The sequence below is a fragment of the Cheilinus undulatus genome, linkage group 21 (genome assembly GCF_018320785.1).
Source record: "Cheilinus undulatus linkage group 21, ASM1832078v1, whole genome shotgun sequence".
Taxonomy (NCBI): domain Eukaryota; kingdom Metazoa; phylum Chordata; class Actinopteri; order Labriformes; family Labridae; genus Cheilinus; species Cheilinus undulatus.
In genome coordinates, this window is record NC_054885.1 from 33,183,932 (window position 1) to 33,210,009 (window position 26,078).

General features: G+C 41.1%; 1 protein-coding gene across 1 annotated transcript in view; it reads left to right on the forward strand.

The window, feature by feature from the left end:
• The first annotated feature begins 450 nt into the window (after positions 1 to 450).
• The window catches only part of cyth3b (cytohesin 3b), a 66,651-nt gene continuing 41,023 nt past the window's right edge, over positions 451 to 26,078 (forward strand). Inside the window, exon 1 of the mRNA XM_041817337.1 lies at positions 451 to 800. Within this exon, the coding sequence (XP_041673271.1) occupies positions 782 to 800 (19 nt within the window). The 5' untranslated portion in view covers positions 451 to 781. The remainder of the gene's footprint in view (positions 801 to 26,078) is intronic.

The following is a 26,078-nucleotide window of genomic DNA, read 5'->3' on the forward strand; positions in this document are numbered from 1 at the left end:
TCAGGTTCATCGTTTTAAACAGTTTCTATCCACATGACTTGGTATATCTTCCAGTAACCTGGTTAGCTGGACAAATTAAGGGCATGATTTTAAATACAACTTCCTGAATTTTGTAGGAAATACAATTCTATGATTAAAATTCCACATTACATTAGTATAGGTGTAATGTCAGTGTTGCCTGAGGTGACGTTAGTGCTCATCGATGATGAATGCTGACGCGCAGAACAGGCAATGTAGTGGAGCTGGGATGGGATTAACAGCTACAGCCAAGTAACACGCATACAACGTTACACTTCCTGCTGGTATTTTCAAAATAAGAGATAACACATATGAAAGGGTGTCATGCCCTTAATTTTGAAGTTATAATTACCTAAACCTCTGATATACTTCCGGGTATGTGTTCTCCAGCTCGACACAGCCGTATCAACTACTCTCCCGATACTAGTGGAGTGAAGGCGTATTTGGAGGGATAACGCTAACACGCTCGGCCACCGTGGGAGAAAAGACACCGAGCCTCTGCTGCTGCGGCTGCTGCCACAGTGACACTCACAGCTCACCGACTGGCTGAACCAGAGGGACTGTCCTCCCGTCTCTGAGGCGTAAATGGCCACAACATTTCCCCAAAGAAGACGCTTTGCCGAGAGACAACCTGTGCACCGGATGCGTCCTGGAAATTAAGACGCGTTTTTTTTTTTTGCTGTGAATTTGACCATTTTTCTGCACAACGGGAGTTTTTGTCAGCTTTTGATTTGGAGGGGATCTTGATCGATAGACTGCAATCATGGACGAGGATAACCAAGGTATGATTCATTCTGTGCAATCACATCGCTAAACTGAAGCTATTTCACCGCTGACAGCAGAGACACATGTGGCTTTGTTGCCTGGTAATGTTTATAATATAACAATGAATAACACAGCGGTGTGGACAAATTTGGCACTCAGTTTAACACATATTAGACCAGACTTGACTCTAGTTTAATGTCAGGCACATGAAGCAGGACTTAAATCTTATGTCTACACTTGAACATCTTAGATTTTAACCGGTAAGGATTACTGTCATGAAGTTTCCTCACTTTGGTGATACAGTATCTTTAGATTTGTGCAGCAGTTGTACTCTCTCTTGCCGTATGTGATGAACCAGGCATAAACTTTCACCTTTGGCACCACCACTCCGCTTTTTCCTGTAACAAAAGAGACATATTAGGTCTCTTACAGCCGCTCCTGTCGGAATAAGCTTCAAAAATGCTAAAACTCTCTCTGAGGTGTCTCTCACAAAAAATACAGCACGGTAAAAAGACTTACTTTCAAGTATTTTAGCAAAGCATTACAGTTTAATTTACACGGAAACGTTATTGCAGTTTTAATGATACACGGGCTGCACCACTCAAGTCTAAAGGGGCTCCAGCAGAGGGCGCGCGTGCGACACACAGCGTTAGTCCCAGTGGAGCCTCAGTAAAACCAGAAAAGTAACTAATTACATTTACCCAGATTATTTCAGTTGAGTTGTTTTCGTGTACTTGTAATTTTTTGAGTGCACTTGGAGCCATTTCTGTACGTCTACTTGAGAAAGTTTTAACCATAAATTGAACTTTTACTTGAGTTTTTTAACCCTCCTGTACTTTTACCACCTCTGTCAACAACACAGTAACTCATAGGGAAAGAATGATTCCACATCACAACCCAATAATAAAGGTTGGGATTCTTTTGCTCATGTCTCTGGTTAAATGCTGTTGTTGTTTTTGTTTTGAGACACATTTGCACCATGAGTGAAGTTATCCATTAAGTTAGATTTCCCACTTGTGACTTTTGCTTTGTTGAAGAGGTGCAATTTTACCTGTAAATAAAACTGTGGATGTGTTCTCTAGTTGTTCTTGCCAATAAGGAAAGATAATATTTTAAAGAAACTCCTTAGTAGCTACTCAGTATTCAATACTTACAGGAATCTTTAAATTAAATACTTCTTGCTTTAACTTGAGTTAGTTTAGAGACCACTACTTTTACAATAACTTAAATAATTTTCTACCAAAGCAACTATCCTTTACTTGCGTACAGTAGCTTTTTCATAAAAGAACAAAAAGTTTGCATAACAAAAATACATTTTTGATAAAAGTGCATGAATTAGACATAAAGATAGATATTTTTATAGTTAAATGTCTATAAGTTGTTCTTTAAATGAGAGTGAATATATATTTCTATATGTATGCAATAACAGAATTATAAATCTGATTGATATAAATGTAAGATTGTAACTTTTGTAATACTAGGTTTATTGGTAAGTATGGCTACAGATTTGTATGCTAGGTAAATATCTGCTGTTCTGGTCTGTCTATAAGGAAGCTGGATATTAAAGATCAATGATTTGAGAACAGGTGGGATTAGATGAGTGTGCACCTCCTCTTACTCCGTTCTGATATATGCCTCAAGTTATAATGTTTTACATTTTTGTATTGCACTGACGATTTTTGGAAGGCTGTTGTCATTATTTGTGTGAAAAGTTTACTCTCTCTTACTTAAATATTCCAAATGAAATTTCAGTTTCAATGTCAAAGATAAATATTTTGATATTATGATTAAAAAAAAATAAGTGTCATTGTTATGAAACTTTGTGTCTTCATCCTCTATTGTGCGACAACCACCAATGCATTCAGCTAGAAGTCCCCAGGTAACACGGTCACTCTTGAGACCGTAACACCTGTAATCTTTGAGAGGCTTCTTCCATTCACATGCATCTGTGATATTAGATTTTTTTAAAGCTCTGGTTCTTTACAATAAAATTTAATTTAAATAATAGATGTAGTGTTATTGGTTGTCTATCTGAAAGTATTGATCATTCTGACAACCTTAGCACACTCTTTTAAATGGTTACAAAGAACAGTTTTACATCTTATGTGGTGTAGCTGCTGTTGTAGAAATATTGACCTACATAAGAAGCAAATCAGGCTTGAAAAGATCATCATGAAGACTTCACTAATGTATTTGTGTCATGTTGTGTTGCTGTGGCTGGCAGACTTTTCTGTTTGTTTATCTGAACCTCCATTAGCAGTGGGCTGGTGTCACTCCAGACCAACAGGTCTCCTTCCTCTCAGCCATCAAACGTGGACTCACTTATTGACTCACTCTCGTCATCAGAGCTGAGTTTGTTTTCACAGTGTGTTGGCACGGATGCGTCACTGCAACACAAGCCTGAGGAGCACATTTACTCCACATACAGATGTTTGGCACAGTTTGGGATTCAGATTTGGGGTAGGGGGGTTGACACAGTTTTTAAGAAGTGCTGCCCTGGAAACTGTAAATTATTTACTGCTGCATTTTTTATTCAGTGTAATAACAGAGAGCTAAATAATCAAGTTTAAATATTCAAGTATGAATTTTTAAGGTTTGTTTTTTTAAGAATGATATTTTCTGCCGAAGTGTTAACCCTGGAAGTAGACACAACAGGCCCATGGACACAAAGACACACGTCCCCTTTAACATAGGAGCAAAACACCCAGACTGAGTGTTTGTGGTTGTTTTACATCTTCTGTTAGTCTTTTGGCTTTGTAGGCATCTGTAGGCAGGTATTTGCTCATTTTGACTTCCTTTTTGCTCTTTATCATTACTTTAAGTCATACTATGGTCTAATTTTGTCTCATTGTGGTCGTTTTAGGATATTTTGTGCACATGTACATGGTTTGTTTTCTTGTTAGGTCTGTATGCATCGTTTGCTTGTCATTTAGAGTGTCTTTGTAGATGTTTGAAGGTTTTTATGCTCAATCTGAATCATTTTATGCTCTTTATAGTCATTTTACCTGTAGAGTAGTTTTGTCTCTTTGTAGTAGTTCATGTCTCTTTGGCAGTTTTGTATCTCTGGTAATTCTTTGTCTGTTTATGGCAGTTTTGTGTAGCATTGTGGTAGTTTTGTGTTTTAGATTTGCAGTTTTGTTTTTCTTTTTGGTATTTTCATGTCTCTTTGTAGTAGTTTGATAGACCTTGTTGGTAATGTGTGTCTTTGTGGTACTTTTGTGTCTCTGTGTGGCAGATTCATGTGGCCTGCTCGCAGTTCTGTGTCTTTGGCAGTTTTGTGTTTCTTTGTGACAATTTTTTTTCTTTATGTGGTAGTTTAATGTCTCTTTGTAGTAGTTATGTTTCTCTGCTGTAGTTTTGTTTGTTTTAGTGATAGTTTTGTGTCTCTTTGTGTCTTAGTAGCATTGTGGCTGTTTTTGTGTTCTACTTTTTTAGTTTAGTTTTTGTCTTTGTGGCAGTTTTTTGTCTCTTTATGGTAGTTTTATGTGTCTGTGTATTAGTTTTGCATCTCTGTGGTTAATTTGTGTCTCTTTGTAGAAGTTGCTAGTAATTTTGTGTCTTTGTGGTAGGTATCGGTCTCCGTGTGGCAGAGTAGATTTGTGTCTCTTTGTGATAGCTTGTGTCTCTGGAGTAGTTTTGTCTCTTTTGTCAGTGTCTTTTGTGGAATGTGGTATGTCTCTGCTTAGGTGTTGTGTCTCTTTGTAGCTATTTTGTCTATTCATGATTCTACATCTCACTCTTACCCTCTGTGTAAAAAGAAGTTTTTCATCTGTTTGTGGTCTCTCTGTGTGTCCTTAAGATAGTTTCTTTAAAAACATCTTTGTGTCTTTCTTTTTGAGGTTATGGCGCTCTTTGTGGTTTTTGGTTGCATTCCTCTCCATTTCTTTTGTCTTTGCAGCCTCTGTGGCTCACTTTGTGGTTGTTTTATGCACCTTTGTTGTCTTTTTGCAATGTATGCCTCTTTGTTTTCATGTGTTGGTGTTTATTTAATGTGTTTATGTCTCAACAGTCATTACACAGGTGCTCATGTCTTTATCTCTGTAGTTGTGGGTCTCTTTAAAGTTTTCAGTCAAGTTCATAATACCTCAGCCTGTAGTCAAGATTAAACTTTGATTGCAGAAACTCAGACATGTTGTCTGAAATGTTAGTCAGCAGTATTCACTTCTCACAGAGCTGCGGGATGTGTCTATTTGCTGGAGTATTGCGATGCATGGCATGCAGGCATAAAGCTGTCATTGTGCTGTGTGCGGCCAGCCCGGCCTCCAGCGGTGGCACATGTCAGCACGGCCCCATAGACAGACATATGGTGCTGTGATGCCAACCAGGGATTGCTCACAACAGCCGGGAGCCAGTAAACACACACAGTTACACTAATAAGCACATGCTCATTCACATGTACTCATTGCTGCACACTGTCACGCAAAAATGAGGTTTCCGTTTGTGATGGTGGTGCTTGTAGGACACTCATCTGGATATTAAATGTCCCCTTGATGCTGCTGTTTTTTTTTTCTGTTTGGGTGTTGATGATGCAGGCAGAGCTGGTGTGGATCTAGACTATGTGGGCAAAGTTTTCTGTCAAAGTCATCCCACTCAAAAGGACACTAAAGGAGAGGGAGGACAGAAGGGGATGGACAGTGTGAGACGCTGAGCTTTCAGATGGAGAGCAGACAGAGGGGAGAGGATGGACCCAGACACAGGCATAGTAGCAGTGATGGTGAGATGTCTGGGAGAAAATGAGTGAGCGAGACTTGAGATTTGTGTGTAGACAGAATAAGGGGGGTGGGATGAAGCGCCGGAGCAGAGTTGGAAATCGTCCAAAGAAGTATGGAGCACCAGCAGAGAAAAACAGGGCGGGATAGCGGGCTAGATATTCCAGCTGGAGTGATTCCCTGAAGTATATCGGGAGAGTCTCCCAGTTTAAGTCCTTCTGTTCGTCGTTATTAACTCAGTGAGCAGTGAGCAGCCATCCATAACCATCCGTCAAAGCAGGTCACACTTCTGATGGAAATTCATTTCTCATTTCTCATCCATCTCCCTCCAAATTTCATCTTGAAATCTTCTGTGTTAAACACTGAATACATTTTCCACTCGCACATACTTGTACAAAGGCTCAGTAGACAACAGTGTTGATTCATCCAGAGCTACAGTCCAGACTTGAATTTTCTCAGCTGGAACTGTGCATGTTTTTGCATTTTATGGAGACATTCATGGTCCCCAGAGGATGAACACCTGAGTCTGAGATGCAAACATAAGGCTCACATTTGTAATCATGATAGAAATTCTGCAGAATTACTGCATGAAGTGCTTTATATTTTGATGGAGACATTAAAACTTCCACTTAAACTTTTGAAAAAGAGGTTGTTAGCCAATGCAAAAAAGGGATTAATGATTATTTCTGTGTAATTGGATGCCAAGTGACTGCACTTAAGCATGCAGGTCTACCTTATTCAATGGTAATACAGCACCAGTGAAGAGCTGATATTGCAAGTCTTCTGCAAACAACAGCCTGACCAGCAGCTGAAGCTAAGCTCACAAAGCTGTAATGTAAGCTACGTAGTTATGTTATCTATGTAGCTATGCTAGCTTTAGACACATATGTTTTGTTGTATCTGGTATCTTTTTTTAACTCCCTACAGCTTTTCAAAGAGACCTAAGAACAATTGAAATTGAACATTTTATCCAGATTGGTTCTATGTATGATCCATTGTACAGAAATCCACCTGCCAGCCATTATTAGCAAATATGATGCATGATAAACCCAAACTTAGCGGTTCATTCTAGAGTAGAAATGTGGTTTCCTGCCTGAGAATCAAAATTAAAGCCCTGTATCTTGCATGGATTTTTCACCAATTAGGACACAGCATATTAGCATCAAACTCAATGACAGTCCCAGAAATACTCAGCTAAAACACTGTAATCATCCATTGTGGCTGGCTGCAGTATAAAGACTAATCTGACTTTTAGAGGCTTAAAATGGCATACCTTTTGCAAGAAAATCTCTTAAGAATATGTTAATTAAACCAAATTGTCTATGGCCAATGGCTTTTTTTGCCTTTTTATTAAAGAGAGAAAGGACAGTCGATAGAGCCGGAAACACAGAGAAGAGAGTGGGAAATGAAATGCAGAAAAAAAACCACAGGCCCGGACCTGAACCTGGTCAGCCTGTGTAGATGGGGTGCAACCTAACCACAAGGTCACAACTCACAAACCCGTAGTCTTAGCCACTCATCAACAGCCACCTTATAAGACATAAAAAAGCTAACCTGTTAAGTCCTAGCCTCTTTTATTAGGCTACTGATCCAAATTTACAGTCAACCTTTAAATGAGTATAACTCTGTAACTGCTAGTTCTATTTGAATGATCAAGGTACAATAAGGAAGTTTTTTTTTTTTGCAATTTTAGCATCTGTATCCCATAGAAATAATGCAGTTGAAGTCCAAAAATCTCCAGTCGGCCAAAGCCCCACATCTTGAAATTACCTCTTTCAACTTCCATGCCGCTAGAGGGTTATCAGGACAAAATAAGAGAGATTTTATTAAAAAATATCCAGGCGAAATCCCCTCTTGTGCCATTTGGGCCCAATTTGGCCTGATTTAGCACTTTCTGCCATTTGAAAAATCTCAGGTATCAAACTTTTTTTTTTTTTTTTCACTCACATGCCATTATAGGTGGTCACTGCATCATGGAATTCTTTTTTGTCCCCTCAAGTCACCCAGACCTCCATATAGTTCCCTTTCAAAGGAAGTCTTACAAAGGAACTAAAGTTCGACACCAAGAGGAGCAGATTTATTTTCAATGGCACAAAAAACAACACAAAATAAAATGCAGAAAACTAAAAGAAACTGTTGAAACAAATGGAAACTGCACAAACATGACTAGAATTTCCAGTAGAGGCTGGGCTTTCAAATGAGACCATGTTTGTGTCTGTAGTACCAGGCACCATCCCATAGGGGGCGGTAGTGTCTGGCTATGTAGCACTACGGCCACTTTGATATGTTGTCATTGATTTGATTCCTTTTTGAGTTGGATGTGGTTTAGGTAAAAATGGTTTATTTGGTCTTGTAGCAAAGCTTTTTCTGTTTAATTTGATGTGTAACATGACTATTTTTGTCCAGAAATAAAGTAGTTATACAGAGCAAGTTTGTTTGGATCAAGGCGAGCAGGACCAAATTTAGTCCCACCAGGGCAATTCCCAACTTAGACATTTTCAGATGTATTCTATATTGGATCTTATAAACATGTGTTTACCCCCTAACTGAAGTGCTAAAATCTGAACAGACTTCTTGGCTTTAGGATTGTCTTAAATCATTCAGCTGGCTAATCACGCAGATCCTTCGTTTTTTTCATATTTTATCTGCTCTTTTCAAATTCCTATCGTACAGAATTTTTGGTCTATTTTGTCCTCATGTCAGTTGCATTTCTGCATCCACAGTTAGCCTTACTGCAAAGGCTTAGAGAAAGTGGGCCCATAGCAATCCAGCAGACACGGCTGACAGCCAACAATACAATGCCTTCTGTCACAACAGTCAGTCAATGGACAATAGACCAACAGGAGCCTGCATAGCTCAGCTACAGTAAAGCCTGTCCAGCTTACTGTAACACATTCCCATTTTGCATGGCTGACTCTGACAGTCTATCAAGTGCACGGGATCTGTACATCCTTTTTTGTTACTGGGCGAGCTGTGTGGAGAGTTCACGAGTGACGGGCATATGGTATGAATCAGAGCATTTATGCTAAACACTGGCTGCACAGCACGAGCACGCCTTGTGACGACTTGCGAGTTTGCCTTCAGCCCGCTCTATTTACACACTGTGAAAAAACAGCCATTTAAACTTGGCAGCTCTGTGTGTAATGTGTGAGCGTTAGTGTGTGGTCTGCGGGGTTAGGGCACACTTGCAGCCCAACTCAGGCGAGGATGAACGCACACACGCAGGCTTTGAGATCTCCGAGCCGTTCGTCTGCCCACTGCAGAACAGTGCCAACACTTTTCTGCTCCATTCAGGATTCATGTTTTTGTCTTCAGAGTAGATTTGCAGCTGCTGTCTTTTCCCCACAGCCCACACACTGCCAGGAGGATAAGAGAGGAGCGTCTTAAAGTATTCATTAAGACTTGGAACAAATTGTGCTTGAAGAGTAAACTCTTAGACTGAATATCTTCTCTGTCCATATTTTCATGTTTAGGAAGGGTCACCTGGTTCAGATATCTACAGAGGAAAGTAGAAGGCAAAGGATGTTTACTTCAGGCCTAAGGATGTTCTGGCAGGCAGTGAGGGTCTGCATGGGGCCTGTGAGGTGGTGAAAGACCTGAGGGCCCTGCAGGATATGAGGGAGCAGCACTGGGACGATGCAGCTGAGGCTAAAACCTCTAAAAAGTTCTGTAACATTAAAAAACTCAATGTATTGTAATTCCTGTATGGGCTGCAGAAACAAGGTCTAGGTACAAAGTCCTTGTTGCATTTTTGCAGGAATTTTAAAGAGAAAAAATAGGGCTATTTCAAGGTAATATATTGCTGTATCACCTCAGAGGAAAATTTGAAAACTGCCTCATGTAACCTCTGAGACTGCAGGTCTCCCTCTTTCTTTGACCTGAGGGCTCAACTTGCAGAATCCTTGTTTTATATGCTGTCATCTGCAGTGTTAGTCCAACTAGACCTGGACTTTTTATACACATGTAGCCCCACTGAAATCATACTAAGTTGAATTTTTTTGAGTCAGACTAACACATCTACTACCTAATGTGGCTGGAGTCTTGCATGCATTCATCTCAATCAGAGCCAAAGTGGATTAGAGGTTCTGCACATGCTACCAAGGGAAACTCTGTGTTTAAGGCTGCAGCTGTCCTTGCAGACACCACTCACATTTGAGCTGCAGTACATCATCAACATAATGCCCAGGTAAAGCCAGACAGTGTGGCTGAGTAGTGACTTGTAACCTAATATCACCCATCTTATGTAACATCCTACTTAGACTTGTAGTGGAGATCTGGCCTGGCTTAAAACCGAGACCTGTACCTGGCTCATGCCCACATTTTCAAACACCTTATACAACTGAACCATTCAACGACTGCAAAATTAGAGCCCCAGAGCTTTATTCTTTAATTTGTTTTGTGCTACAATGAGTTGAAAATAGAAAATGAAGAGTAACTTTTAGGTTGCAACCCTAACTATATCTTTAGCTGGCTCTTAACATGCCAGGTACAGTATGGTATCATATGACACTTTACCTACAGTGTGTTATTTTATCATATGATATCACTTTGTTTCATAACATACAGTAATTTAATATTGTGGCATATCATGTACCTTGCTGTATCATATCACACTGTAACCAATTGTATCTTGCAGTCCTGCAATATCATATTGTGTTGTTCCATACCGCAGTTTCATTGTTGGATGGAATGTTCAGATGGTGTTGTGTCTTCATTAAAGTGGTAGTGAACACTAACTTTTTTTTCAGCTGTACACTGAAGTATCTGACTGAACTAAACACATCAATGCCAGTGTTATTTCTGACATTTGCACCAAACTGATAAATATCTGCATTTTATGGCTTGTAATTAGCCAAAACGGACATCTGCTTTTAAAAGATATTTCTGAAAAGGCGTGGCTTATATAACTTTATATAAAAGGTAGAATGTTACCGTCTCTAACTGACTTTACCATTCAGAGACCACTCCCATCCTCTCTTGCACTGCTTCGGCTCGGAGAGCTCCGGCTTTAGTAACGCCGGTGCTGGAGCCAACGGCCCAAATAGGTAGTGCTCAGGACCACCATGGTCCGCCACCACGCTATAGCCTGCTTCAGGGGACTCTGGAGGGGAAAAATCCTTCACCTCAAAAGATCGCTCTGAGGCAGCAGTGCTGCAGTGTCACTTTCTGGCAAGGGGGCGTCACTGTCACTCCCGATTCATCTGGAAAACCCCGTCCTTTTTCCCTCCCTCCTCTCAGTACCAAACTGCCCATTTTTTGTGCATTTTTCAAAAGTCTGAAGTGGGTGGAGTCAGCTCTGAGCTAAGTATTCTGCATATGATTATATCACATCCCATCATGTTGTGCCATATCAGGTTTCATCTTACAGCATCATATCATATTGTGAAATGATGCAATCAGTGATGTATGGTATGATAGTGTCATGCCTGTTTCACCTCTTTCCTATGGTATCATATGATACCATATGATATGATATGAGGCACTGCATGTTTACCTGGTAGATCTCTGTTGTGGGTATCAATGACCAATTTGCGGAGGGCTCCAGACATTGCACGGACTACACAGTCATTGCCATCACATGACACCATCTTATTGTGTGGTGATATTGCACGATAGTGTCACATCAATGGTATTTTAATGTACTGAATTGCACAATGTTGTGTCCTATTGTATCGTATCCCATTGTATTATAGGCTTTTGTATCTTACCATATCATATAATTCTATACCCTATGTATTTAACAGTTTCATTTCATGCTGTATTGTACATTAATGTAGGGTATGATATAGTATCATAATATTATATGCTACTGTATTGTATCTTACCATATAGTTTTAAATCTATGCGTGCAATTAGCCAGCTAAAAAGTTTAAGTCAGGCCTGTGATAACAAGTCGCTTCATCTAATTCTTAACAGTTTTTTATCAGTCGTGGTATCGAATTGTATTATATCATATCGTATTGTGTTGGATTGTTTGGCATCCTTTATTTATAGTTTATTATGTTACAAGTCATGACACTGTTTGACTTTATAGAACTGGAGGGGATTGAAAGTGTTGTTTTTCTTCACATCACTCTCTAAATGGAAATGCCTCTTTGTTCCTCCCTCTCTGCACGTGTGTTTCACAGAATGTGTGTTTTTTCTCTGTTTTGACTGACGTGTTTTCTCACCGCTCTCACACCGGCGGCCATGCACCAGCGGTCCAGCTCAGCACGGCTCAGTAACTGCTCTGAGAGGTTGATGGGGAGATAGACAGGACTTGTGGCTTCTGTATGTTTCTGGACGTTTTCCTGTATGGACTGAAGTCTGTGTTTCATCTTTGACTAAAAGGTCAGTGAACACAGAGGGCCCTTGTTCAGTTTGGCCTCCCAGAATATCAGATAGCATACCTGACATCCCCATAGTGCTTTAAGTTTGACTCTGCAGATATTAAGGCAAAGTAACCCCATATGGAAATCTGGATCTGGCTTTAGCGCATGATCTACTTGCATCAATAAAAGTTTAAAGTGAACTCGAGGAGTGTGCAAATCCTCTTGGACCTCCGTTCTGTTTTCCCTGCCTTTAAACAGTCTGAAGTACTTTTGTGAGTGACTACAACGCTCATGGCAAGACTTAATTTCTGTCTGGAGCAGAGGAGGGAAAAGCACACGGGGGTTTTCAGGAAAGTATCCAGTTTCGTCTTCATCGAACAGACAGAGCTGTGTTGTGAGGGTCTGCAGCTCAACGGGGATCTGTCTTTGCTGCAGTAGGACCATCAGGAGGAGACATGAGGCAAATCGACCTTTTTTTCTCCTCTTTGGAATGAAAAAATCAGAGCGTGCCTAGAGTCCCGAGAGTCTGAAGCCATGTGCTGAAGTGAAATTCAGGCAAAGAACGTCCTGCTCCACTTGGGCCTTTGTGGGAGTCTGGGTTCACGGCTTCTATTAAAGTCCTCATGTTTGTGTGTGGGGTTTGGGTCTGTCGGAAAGGGAAGAGAAGGCCGTGCAGACCGGACAGGAAAAGGGAGTGTTGGAACAATTATGTAAGCACACACGGATTGTTTGACCTGCTGAAGATGCAGGAAAAAGGTGTATCCCCCTCTGACCGTGGTACAGCCAGTGCTTCTTAATCTGAAAAACACCACACACACTCCAGTGGTATAAAGTTTACGCTAACAGAGTGATGCTGGCATTCAGCCTTATTACACAACCCTGATTTTAGACACAGACAAACTCAATACAGTCTGTTTCATCAGATCATACAGGGTAGCCTAGAAAAAGTTTGACCAAAAACTTCACCCTAGCTGTCTACTCGTGCCTCATCAACTATGCCTTAAATGACACTGAACCCTACGGTGATCCCCTTGTTAGCACAAGTATTGCTTCCAATATCTCAGAAGCAGTTTGATGAATCTCATGGAGTAAATTGTGAGAGGAAGCTTACCTTTTTGCTGATCTACAGGCAGATTCTGGTGTTTATATCCCTTCCAGAATGTTTTTTAGTGCAGTGTTTATCCAGAGTTCTGGTACTACAAATCCACATACTTATATTAATGATAATATGACTATATATTATATTTTATTGCAAATAAAAATAAGCAGCTTCCTGTTAGCCAGTCAAGATCCTCCATTTTCTTTTTCTTTTGATTCTACGGGGTAGTGACCAATCAGGGCCGGCCAAAGATCAGCAAGAGACAAGATAGTTATCTGCCAGGTGGAGAATTAAGAATAAATAGTCCTCTATGGCCACAATAATGAAAAGAGGACATTTGGGCTCCTAAAATGTGATCAATGAGCATTTTACGCACTGGAATAAGAGTCAAGCTTGACATGTCGACACACACAAGTAGCTCGGCAGCCGAGGTCAAGCTCAACAGCATCTCTCTTGTCTGGGCCTTTTCACACCTGGAAATACACCTGGAAACTGCCAGCAGTTTTGAGTCCTTGGGACATCCACAGCATGATCAGGGGCTCGTGGCAACCCTACTACCCACCCAGATGTTACCCTAGACCGTGCTTACTCATCACATCCTCCCCTTACTCTGCCCTTAAGGTGCTTACATTGCTATTTTTTCCACAGATTATTTTCCCATGCCTCTGGTAATATGCAGGGACAACCAGACTACAACTGGGGTCATGTCAATCCTCCTGATAGTCCTTTCAGTAGGGATGGGAATCATTAGTGGCCCCACGATACGATTTTATCTTGATACTTATGCCTTGATTCAATATTATTGCGATTTAAATTTTTTTGCAATACACAGAGAGAGAGAGAATGAGATCCTGCCCCAAGTGGAGGAGTTTAAGTATCTCGTGGTCTTGTTCACGAGTGAGGGTAGAATGGAGCGGGAGATCAACAGGTGGATCCGTGTGGCATCGGCAGTGATGCGGTCTCTGCATCAGTCTGTCGTGGTGAAGAAAGAGCTTAGTGGAAAGGCCAAGCTCTCGATTTACTGGTCGATCTATGTTCCTACCGTCACCTGTGGTCACGAGCTGTGGGTAGTGACTAAAAGAACGAGATCACGGATACAGGAAGCTGAAATGACTTTCCTCTGCAGGGTGTCTGGGCTCTCCCATAGAGATGGGGTGAGAAGCTCGGTCATCCGGGAGGGACTTGGAGTAGATCCGCTGCTCCTTCGCACATTGAGATGAGTTGGCTTGGGCATCTGGTCTGAATGCCTCCTGGACGCCTCCCTGGTGAGGTGTTCCGGGCAGGTCCCACCAGGAGGAGGCCCCGGGGCCTCCTCCTGGTGGACCAAGTGGCTGGCAAGGGGGGAAGTCCGGGCTTCCCCGCTAAGGCTGCTGCCCCCATGACCCGACCTCGGCTAAGCGGAAGACAATGGATGGATGGCAACACACAGAGTACTGCGATACCATATATTGCAATATATTGCTATCTATACCATTTTTTCAACTGTTTAGCTGATTAAGCATTAGCCTTGCCTTAATTTTTATCATATTACTGCAGTATTTTATTTTCATGCAGCACTCCTTGCAAACCCCGTGTTTCAGGTATGTTTGTTGTTTGTTGTACCAACTTTCTCCTGCTGTATGACTGTCACCTCTGCTGCACAAAATATCGTGATACTACGCTATATCGTTTTTTTCCCTCACCCCTCGCTCTCAGGCAGCGTATTTACGCCTTACGTCAGCCTCGATTTTTGGCCCAAGCATGTCTTAAAGTTCTGTTAATGATTGCAAATACTGACAGAAACTGTCCTATCTGCCAGAACTTTGCTTGGGCTTCTAAAAAGTTACATCTTTTTTTGTTTTCTTGTCCCATGTTCTGTTGGCATCTTTACAGATATTTTTTTTAGTCATTATTGAAACCAAACTGCTTTTATTCTCTCTGTGACTTTTAACCCTTTTTTCCACTTGAAGTATCTATTTATGCACCGTTTAGACACCAGTGCTGTAGGTATCAGTTTTAATGCTTATATTTGCATTTTTTTGCCTGAGAAATTCTTGAGAAAATATTGACTTACAAGAGAGACCAATAAATTAATAAATGGAAAGTAATGTGCAAATACTTTGGCATTAAATGCAGATCACTAGACTTTTTTGAGTCATTTTGTACATGCACTCCTACATAATTCTTAATGTATAACAGTTCTAAACAGTGTATTTGAAAGGATGAGCACTTTGAAGCTTTCTCCCTCCTCTTGGTCATGCTTTCAGACCACACTGGTGCAGTACTCATTTAAATTATCAGTCTAAAAGTCCATTAAGTACATCTGTTTGACTTCTCTTAATTCCCTGATCAAGGTAAAATAATGGCTCAAACAAAAGTAAATACTGGGAATATTAAGTTACATGTTTTTGCATTGCCTTTCTATTGCTAATCTGATTTTTTTTCTCCTTCTCTTTGTTTTTAAGTTGTTATTTCACTAACAGCCCTTGTTGTTTTTAGTCATTAATCTGTCTATGTCTGCCTTACTGTTGCTGTTTTTATGCATGTGGTTGCCCATTTACATCTGCTGTAATTTTCAGTCTTTTGTGTCTCTTTTATTCTGTCATATCATGCATCATTTCATAAAAGCTTAACCAAAGACTGCAAATTAACCTTGGCTAGAAGTTTTTGTTTACATTGCATCAGTTGCACTCTAATTAGACGCAACAATGCAGTGATTGCAATCAACTCTTGTTAGTAATTGATGAATTTTGTTTAAAAATTATAGTTTCACAAGCTGAGAATCAGTCTTACCAAACACTTAAAGAGCACTTTTGTGACTTGCTCTGTTGTCGAGTCTTTTCTTGGAGGTCTCTGCTCTGTCCCAGGCTGATTTGTGTTTGAGTTTGTGTGTATTTCTGTCAGTGTGTGTGTGTTAAGAGCATCTGGCCTTCCTCCAGCCTCTAACAGCCCTCTTGTCTCTCCTCCTGGGGCTTGTGGCGCTGCCACTCCAGCGCCAGCTCTGCTTTTAAGAGGGGATTTGTAACACTTACTCAGGGGGTCAATGTGTCAGTAAACTACTACTGCACACTTGTAGTCTTTGCCAGGACACACTTTCTATTTTTTTTTGCAAAGTGGGCATATTTTCACCCCCAACCCCCTCTCTCTTTTTGCTGCTGCATCATGTAAAATTCATCCTTCTATCATCAGAAGTCGATGCAGAGCTGTGACGGCTGTTGGTGCTTTGATGAAGGCGGAGGTGCTTGCAGTCTTTCCCTCCACGTCCCTCTTCGCCGGCTCGCTGCTCCTCAGATCGACAGCGGCGCTCTGTTTGTCACTGAGCAGCGGCTGCAAAGAGCACAGCAGGATGACCGCGTGACACGGCAGCTCTGGAGCTACCTGTCATCATGTTTATACACTAGTGTGCGCTTGTGTTTGTACAGTGAGTCGGTTTGTGTACGTTCAGGAGAGAGGTATAGAGGTGGAGACATGGAGCAGTGACATATTCAAAGAGGAAAAAACGGATGCAGCATTCAGATTCTAAAAGTAGGTTAGTGGTGCAGCGCCTGGCCCAGCTGTGTGTACCTCATCGTCTCTGCTATCACTTGTGGAGGCGTGCATGTGTTTATTAATGTGCACGCATGGCCTTCAGTGGGTGCATCTCTTTATATGGTGTGCACGGAGAGGATTAGCAGGGCTCTCCATGCGTAGACAAATGGAGGAGATCAAGTGGGGAGGGATATAGATGACAGTTAGTGGATTATAGGTCAGAGGCTAGGGCTGCTCATTGTCACTCCAGCAGGATTCAATCATGACAAAAAGGCAGCCCAGAAAGAAAAAAAGAGGTATCCTCCTTGTGTTGTTCTATTTCTGACACTGGAACAGTCTGTCGTGTGATTTATCGCTCACTGTGTCACCAGGATTTTCTCCCTCTCACTCCGTGTTATTGTTATTTTTAGTCATCTTCCTCCTGCTCTGACCCTGGATTTAGTTAAATAGTTTTCAGAGATATAATAGCTTTTGTTGTCCCAGTGAAGGCTGTGAAATAGAGTATAAATGGGCTTGAAAACGGCTCCAGAATAGTCCACCAAGGGCATTAATAACCAGGGACAATAGCAGCTTGATCACGGCCGTACTTGAGCTGCTCTCACACATGTTTTCTTTCCTTGACCGCGCTCTCACTTCCACAACTCATACCTCAGGATGCATTAACGTCACAGCTCCTGCAGATGATGATTGTGTGGCGCTGAGTGGGTTGTGACCACACAAACTCACACATAGAGGAATGGCCCGAGGGTATCTCAGAGGGAGAGTGATTTACAGTGGCTGTGGGGCACAGGTTCCTTCACACATGTGTTTAATCTCTTTGTTGACCTCTGTCAGGCTGGATTTATGTCACACAGTGAGCATGTGAACTACAGCTAACCTTAAAAGAGATCTCTGTTATTTTTGTCGCATTGTTGTCTTTTTATAGAGTATCATGGCTGGGGGGAACAGTGAAAACTTCCCATCAGTCTCCTAAGTAATGAACTAATACAGAGTAGGGCTGAATGAGTAACAATTCAGTTTCACAGCTTTTCAGTTTTATTGTATGTCTAAAATCAAGTTATGTTGAATTTCAAAACAGCTATTATTTCCAAATTTACAATATGAGGCAATTCTCCCATGTTTTGATTTGTGGAATCAAAGTCAAAGGGATCCATACATCCATCTTTCTCTGCTTTTCCGGGGTCGGGCTGCGTTGGAAGCAGGTGAAGCAAGTCAACCCAGACGTCCTGTGGAAGACCTCCACAGGAAGATGCCCAGGAGGCATCCCGATCCGATGCTTAAACCACCTCAAGGAGCAGCAGTTCTACTTGAGATCCTTCCAGATGTCCGAGCTCCTCACCCTATCTCTAAGGCTGAGCCCAGACACCCTCCTAAGGAATCTCATTTCAACTGCGTGTATCTGCAGTCTTATTCATTCAGTCATCACCCAGAGTTCATGACCACAGGTAAGGGGCCGGGACATATATTGGCCAGTAATTTGGAAGCTTTGCCTTTTGGCTCAGCTCCCTCTTCACCACGCTTGTGCAGCGCCTGCAAAACTGCTGATGCTGCACCAATCCGCCTGTCAATCTCATGCTCCATTCTACCCTCACTTGTGAACAAGACCCCGATGTACTTGAACTCCTTCACTTGTGGCAAAGACTCACTCCCCACCCCAAGGCAAAGGGATGTAGAGCTGATATCCTCCAGCGGCGGCTGTATTCGGGTGTTTCAATCAGACCCGTCATTGCAGGAGTTGCAGGGACCGTGAAGCAGTGGGAATGTGTGCTGTGGGGTTGCAACGCATTTGGCTCACAATTTTTAATCCAGTTCATTCCAAAGGTGTTCAGTGGGGTTGAGGTCAGGGCTCTGTGTGGGCCAGTCAAGTTCTTCCACACTGAACTCATCAAACCATGTCTTTATAGTCCTTGCTTTGTGCACTGGGGCACAGTCATGTCGGCATAGAAAAGGGCCTTCACAAACTGTTGAAACAAAGTTGGAAGCATAGCATTGTCCAAAATGTCTTGGTGTGCTGAAACATTAAGATAAGCCTTCACTGGAGATAAGGGGCCTAGACCAAACCCTGAAAAACAGCCCCATACCATTATCCCTCCTCCACCAAACTTCACAGTGCAGTCAGGCAGGTAATATTGTCCCAGCATCTGCCAGGCTTGCATGTAACTGCTCAGCCATGGAAACCCATTCATGACGCTATCACCACACTGTTTTTGTGCTTGCATTCACGCCAGTGGAAGTTCAGAACTCTCTAGCGACAGATTCAGCACAGCATTGGGGACTTTTACGCACCTCGTGCCTTAGCCATCGTTGACCCACTCTCTTCCGCTTTGGCTGAGTTGCTATTGTTCCTAAACGCTTCCACTTTCTAATTATATCTCTTACAGTTGACTGTAGAATATCCAGCAGGGATGTCACAGACATCTTATTACAAAGGTGGCATCTGTCCCAGTACCACACTTGAAGCAACTGATCACTGCATGGCTAGGTGCTTGATTTACACCTGTGGCAACGGGTCTGATTGGAACCCCTGAATTCAATATTTAACAGGTGTGACCAAATACTTTTGTCCATAAAGAGTATGTTAAGGCTTGTGACATCCCAATATGACACTGTCATCACGAAAAATTCAGACTATTATATCTTATTGAAAAGTTAAGTTTGGATAAGATACTTTCTTTCACCCCTGCCACCAGTGAGTGACCCTGGCTTGACCCCTTACTCAGAAAAAGTCTGTCCACACCCCCAGCCTTTGGCTGAAAGAAAACGGGTGATATTCAAATATGTGACAAGGAAACACGTTAAAAAGTTTTATGTAAATGTTTGTGAAGAGGAGGAAGATACTGAAGCTCGTCTGCCCAGTATTCATTTTCATATCTCTCTGTCATCACATTTCCCTCCTTCATTCCTGCTGTAATACTCCCATCGGCTGAGGGCTACAGGGGATTTATGAGGAATTTAGTGTTGTAATGAAATAATGAAGGGCTGCTCCCACCTGAAAACCTCTTGGCAGGATTTCAGACATACAAAATAAGTTTCTTAATATTCCCAAATGTAGTTTATGCAGTTATTGTGAAGCTAAAACTTCATGATGAAGCACATTTTACATCATGAATTCTGCTTGTAATCTAGAGGGAATGCTTTCTTTGTAAATTTGTTGTTGCATTCATATAAACCCTCTTTTTCATAAACTTTATACGAGCATGAAAAACCTTGTGACATTGCCAAACATCCAGCAGTTATGGAGCAACATTTTCATGTATTTAGAGCCAAGTTTCTGTTCAGTTGGAAAAGGTATAGCAAAATTTACACCCATTTAGCTCTGTTTTTGGTCTCATCCAACACCTGAGAGAAAAAAGGTGGTGATCAAAGCTTTATTTTTAATCAAAGGTTCACAATAAATAAAGTACATATTATATATATTATGTATTACATGTAATATATATGTATGTTATATAATAAGTATTCACAAGAATAAAGTACGACTTTACTTTAAAGTATCTCCAAAAATTATCCTCTAATAGTAACAAAAAGTCAAAATAATGAGCTAAAACCTATTAAGAAGCTCCCGAGGCCAAATCAAGCTGTACCCTCTTTATGTTGAGCATGACACCTTTGACATGCTTCACATTATTATATTGATTTTTGCTGCCTTTTGGGGATCTGCTGTTTTCTGACCCATTGCAAATTGATCCAGAATTAGGTAAAGCTAATAATATGATAATTGGATATTGATTTAGCATAGATGAAGAGTCATTTATTTTTTTAAAAAGCTTAAAATATTTCCAAATTTCCAGATGCTCCAACCCTATAACTCCTAAACTGTGTCACTAAACTGACGTTTTGTACATTTTTGTTTTAAAATGTTTCTGAAACAACCTTCACTTTTAAAAGACTATGTGGGAATTTGGCTGGGTGCTCTTTGGAGCCCACCAAAGGTCTTGGAGTAGCGCTCATTCAACAACACACAGTACTGTTACACCTCCCCCTCACTGACAGCATGAATTTGTTGAAGAACCAAGGGGGTGGTGTCACCATGAAAGATATTGTGAAAGCCAGAGAACTAAATTAACTGTTCAGGTACAGTAATAGTGCTGGATTTTGTGCAGATATGACTGCTTAAGCCTGTTGTTTGTGAACTGTTGATAGGGGATATGTGAATTTGTAATCCAACTTAAAGACTGACTAGCAATAAGACAAAACTTCTGGTTATATATTTTATGTATTTATTTGTCTTCAAGTCTGATACAAGCAAGGGCTGGATGACTAACTGCCACCTAGAGCCCCTAAAAACAAAACAGCAATGACAGAGGAAACAACACAGTCTAACCTTAAGTCACTTTATGTTTTGAATGATATCTGCAGGGATGTTCCCTCCACATTGTTGCTTTTCTTGTTCAGGCACTCCCTCTTTTTCTCTTCTTAGCTTATCTTTCATCTCATATCTTCAATTATTGTATCAAGCAGAACCTGGCTTCTTATTAGCCAAAGGCTTTTGTATGAACTAGTATATTAAAGCCATTTTTACTTACTACTACTAACCAGGTTGACTATGGAGCTCAGTGGAAATGAAGCAGTACCATTGTTGCTTATAAAAAATGAAGCGTCCTGCATTATTAAATTTTGCTCATGACTTATTTTATATTTTTTCTTTACATAGAGGTCATTCAGAAAGCATTCAGACCCCTTCACTTTTGTCTGTTTTCTTATGTTGCAGCCTGATGCTTAATCTGCACTCACTACCCCATTATGACAAAGTGAAAATAGGAGTTTAGAAATTTTTTGCAAAATTAAAAAGAATAAAAAACTGAAAAATCACCTTGACATGAGTATTTACACCCTTTGTAACAGCTCTGGTCTCTGATCTTTGCTGGGTTGTTTCTACACCTTGACTGGAGTCCATCTGTGGTAGATTTAATTGACTGGACATGATTTGGAAAGGCACACACCTCTCTATATAGGGGCTCACAGATGACTATGTATATCAGAGCAAAAACCAAGCCATGAGGTCAAAAGAAACTGACTGCAGGGCTCAGAGACAGGATTGTTGCAAGGTTGAATCTCGGGAAGGCTACAAAACTATTTTTGCTGTACTGAAGGCTCCCAAGATCACAGTGGCCTCAATAATTCTCACATGGAAGAAGTCTGGTACAACAAGGACTCTTCCAAGAGCTGGTCACCTGGACAAAATGAGCAATCAGGGAGAAGGGTTTTAATAAGAGAGGTGACCAAGAACCTAATGGTCACTGTCTCTGAGCTCCAGAGATCCTGCATGGAGATGGGACAAAGTTCCAGTAAGACAACCATCACTGCGGCCCTCCACTGATCTGGGCTTTATGGCAGAGTGGTAGATGGAAGCCTTACTTCAGTGTTTTGCTCTGGAGAAGGGATTAAAAGGGTGCCAAACTTTAAAAAAAAAGAAAAAAAAAAAAAAGAAATAGATTTAAGCTTGTTTAGTGCTTTCACACCATTACAGACCCTACTTACCAACTCTGGTGGTAAATGAGTCTATGTAGTGTGAATCAATACTAACTAATCTTGCTCATGCAGAAAAGTTGCCTTTAGATTCGTGCAATCCAGACAGTGTGCAGGAGTTTACATGCAATTTCTGATAACTGAAAAAAATAATAACTCGATATTGAAGGCCCAGGACTGCAGGAATTTACATCATTTAATTTTTGCTTGAATCATATTGGAATTCAAAATTAAAAAATTGTGTCTTGTGGTGAAGTGAGAATATTTGGAAGAAAGGATGACTGAATACAGCAGGTACTTTTCCACATTATAGCTTTTGCATCAAAGATTCTCCTCTGATTGTTTAGCAGACTTCTGCCAACCTCTGTAGGAAACCTGGAGTCTTCCCTGCTGTGGAAATGATTCCAAAAACCCAACTTGTTTACTTCTAATCAGCACTCGGTGCTTAATCTGGAAAACCCCTTTACACGGACCCATGGAAAGATTCATGGTCTGACCTGAACCACCCACATATTTAGTGTAATAAAGGAACCTTGGATCAGGTTTTAACTCTGTTATGAACCCCTTTCCTCTCTCTCTTCTCCTCCTCCTCACGCCTCTTCTCCTTCCGGCTGTCTTTGAAAGCAGCTGGATCGCTTCTCTGCATCTGCTTTTCTCTCCGTCTTTGTCGAGTAACTCGGCTGTGCACTTGTCCAGATTTTTTAGCCAAAACTTAACACAAACAGGCTGTGCTGCTGCCTCCTCTGTCATGTGAAACTTCTGGCCTGGATTCAGGACTGTGGGCCGGTGAGACACTACAGATACATCCTGAGCGAATGTGGGGGTCTAGAAGAGTCTCTGCATTGAGCGCTGTATCTGTGAGTATAAAAGGCATTAAACAGTTCTCAGGCACCAAAAGCACCTCTCAGGTTTAGAAAAAGATCACAGTTTAGGCTAAAATGATCGTCTACAGGCCTACAAAATTAATATGGTCTTTCTTGTTAGTCTAGATTTGTTGGCTGAGCATCATTAAGTCAATCTAAACCAAAGTATTGGACTGTAGATGAGTGAAAGATTCAAACTTTAATAGGAGCATAAAAATCAATTGGATTTGACAATGAAAGGAGAAATCCCAAGCACTCAGTATTTTGTTATTTCTTCTTTTCTAACATAAAAGTTGCAGATAAACTCCTCAACCCTTATTTGTTTGTGATTTGGACAAAACTCCAAAGTTTAGCTGCATCTTTGGATGAATTATTTCTGCCATATCCACTTATAAATGAAAAAGGTGTAGTGTTTCAAAGTTTTGTTACTTTCTAGTACTGTTTATCTTTATAATATCAGAGATTTCATCATTTAAAGAAAAACAACTGGACATTAAAGCAGCTTTAAGTGTTTTAAACTGCATTATATGATATGGCAATTAAAGGGCATTCGGAAAGGGTTGAGACCCCTGCAATTTTTCAGTTTTCCTATGTTGCAGCCTGATACTGCAGAAAGAAATCATTTTTATTCATTTTTACTCATTAATCTAAACTCAGTACCTTATCTTGACAAAGTGAAAACAGAATTTTAGACATTTTTGCAACTTTAATAAAGGAAAAACACTGAAATATCACATTGACACAAACATTCAGACCCTTTAATTCAGGTTCCTCCCATTTTTTAATCGTTGCTGAGATGTTTCTACACCTTGACTGGAGTCCATCTGTGGAAAATTAAACTGATTGGACATGATTTAGAAAGGCACACACCTCTCTATAGAGGGCCTCACAATGCATATCAGATCAAAAACCAAGCCATGAGGTCAAAGGAACTGCCTGCAGAGCTCAGACAGAATTGTTGCAAGGCACAGATCTGGGGAAGGCTACAGCATATTCAGACCCTTTGCAAAAGCGCTCAAAGTTTAGCTCTTTTTCAAATGCTGGTCATCCTGTCAAAATGAGCAATACAGCCACTCTGACTGAGCTCCAGAAATCTTGTGTGGAGATGGAGCAAAGTTCCAGAAGGACAACCATCGCTGCAGCCCTCCGCTGATCTGGGGGCTTTATGGCAGAGTGGCTAGATGGAAGCCTCAGGTCAGTGCAAAATGCATAAAGCCCTCTTGGCTTTCATTTGGATTTTTTTAATCAACACTAAGTGTGCATTCATGCATTTTGCACTGACCTGAGGTTTCTGTCTTGCCACTCTGCCTTAAAACCCAGATCAGTGGAGGACTGCAGCGATGGCTGCCTTTCTGGAACTATCTCATCTCCACAGAGGATCTCTGGAGCTCAGTCAGAGTGACCACCAGGTTCTTGGTCACCTCTCTTACTAAGGGGCTGTCCACACGGAGACGAATTTAGGAGTATAAGTAAAATATTTTATCAAATCGGTGTTTCATCCACGTCTAACTTGTGTGTGGGAGCCTGAAAATGATATTTTTTGTTTACAACTAGTTGCATCTTTCCTGAAACTATTACGTCATAGCCCACTTAACCCACATGCACAAACCCAGCCCCCAACAGTAATAATGGCAGATTACTTGATTGTGTTCGTGTCTTCTGCTCCTCTACTACCACCATGAGCAACAAATGGTTGTCAGTCAAGATTTAAAAAAAAATGTGAGAAATAGTTTAACATGTTGAAAAATCAGGGTTAGGGTTAGGCAGCAACAGAAAGAGACACAGTGCATTACAAACTTAAAACTAAAGAGAGTCTTGGAATCAAACATGGGAAGAAAAATACAAAATAAAACAGGAAACACTAGAAACTCAAACATGGGAACAGTCAGAAATTACTGCGGGACTAAAACGAGGAAACGACCACAAGGAACACAAAGAGCAGAGAAAATACCTATCGATGGTTTTTCTGTGGCCGCGTACAGCGCCTGGCTTTTAAGCTATAGTGTTTTCAGTCGTTTTGAGTGGTTTCGTGCTTATGTGGACACTTCTTGAAACAATTCTGTGTTTACGGAAAACTTTTTCAAAACTAAACCAAAGTAGATGGATTTTGTCTCTGTGTGGCCAAGGCCTAAGGCCCTCCTCCCCTCTCAGTTTGGCTGGATGACCAGCTCCTGGGAGAGTCCTGGTTGTGCCAAACTTCTTCCATGTGAGGATTCTGGAGGCCTCTGCGCTCTTGGGAACCCCCGGTGCATCATGTTTTTTGTAGCCATGGCAGAGCTGTGCTTTGGAATAATCCTGTCTCTGTGCTCTGCAGGCAGTTCCTTTGACCTCATGGCTTTGGTTTTCTCTGATATGCATTGTCAGCTGTGAGGCCTTCTAAAGAGAGGTGTGCTTTTCCAAATCATGTCCAATCAATTTGAATTTCCATAGGTGGACTCCAAACAAGGTGAAACATCTCAGCAGCGATCAAGAGAAATTGTAGGAACCTGAGCTAAATTTCAAGTGTTTCTTATGTCAGTTTAATGAGAATAAAATGAATTGAATCAATTGTATCAGGCTGAAATGTGAGGAAACTGAAAAAGTGAAGGGGTCTGAATACTTCCTGAATTCTCTGCACATGATGAGCCGGCATGCTGATAGACAAAGGTGAGACTGTAATCACTGATAGTATTAAAGCAACAGACTTCACACCCAGTGCACAAAAATACTTCAGGGCTTGGTTCAGCCCACGTTTACAGACTTTCTTAGCAGGCGTACTGTTGTGTAAAGGCTGAATCCTCAGCCGATTAAGAAATATTTAGTCTAGACAATGTGTGAAATAAATGTTAAGATACAGAGACAAAACAAAGACAGACTGGGTCTGTCACAAACATTCCTTAACGCGTGATGATTGTGCTAATTGATGTGCATGCAGGTTGTCTAGATCAACATCATTCAGATTCATTCACTGTCTTTGTGGACAGGATGCAGACTGAGATAAGATCAGAAAATGTCTCAGTTTCTGCAGGTGACAGATGGCAGACAAACAGAAAGTCTGATCTTTTATCAGTTGTAAAACATGCTAAACTGTGCTGACAGTAAAACTGTGTTTAGTAAGAGCAATCCAGAGTGGGGAAATGACACATGAGGTAAGAGCAGCCATGATAATGAGAGAGCTCTGCATGTCATTGAGTAATGATAAGACTGTAAGATCCTGCTGCTTAAAACAAATCTATGTGAGCATTCTGACCTCAGATGGCCCTAAAATAAACCATCCAGAGGCTGTTTTTATCATCCAAAGGGAGGAGGAAGCGTTTCTTTTGGAGTGAATTTGGTAAATGCAGCTAGTTCATGAATA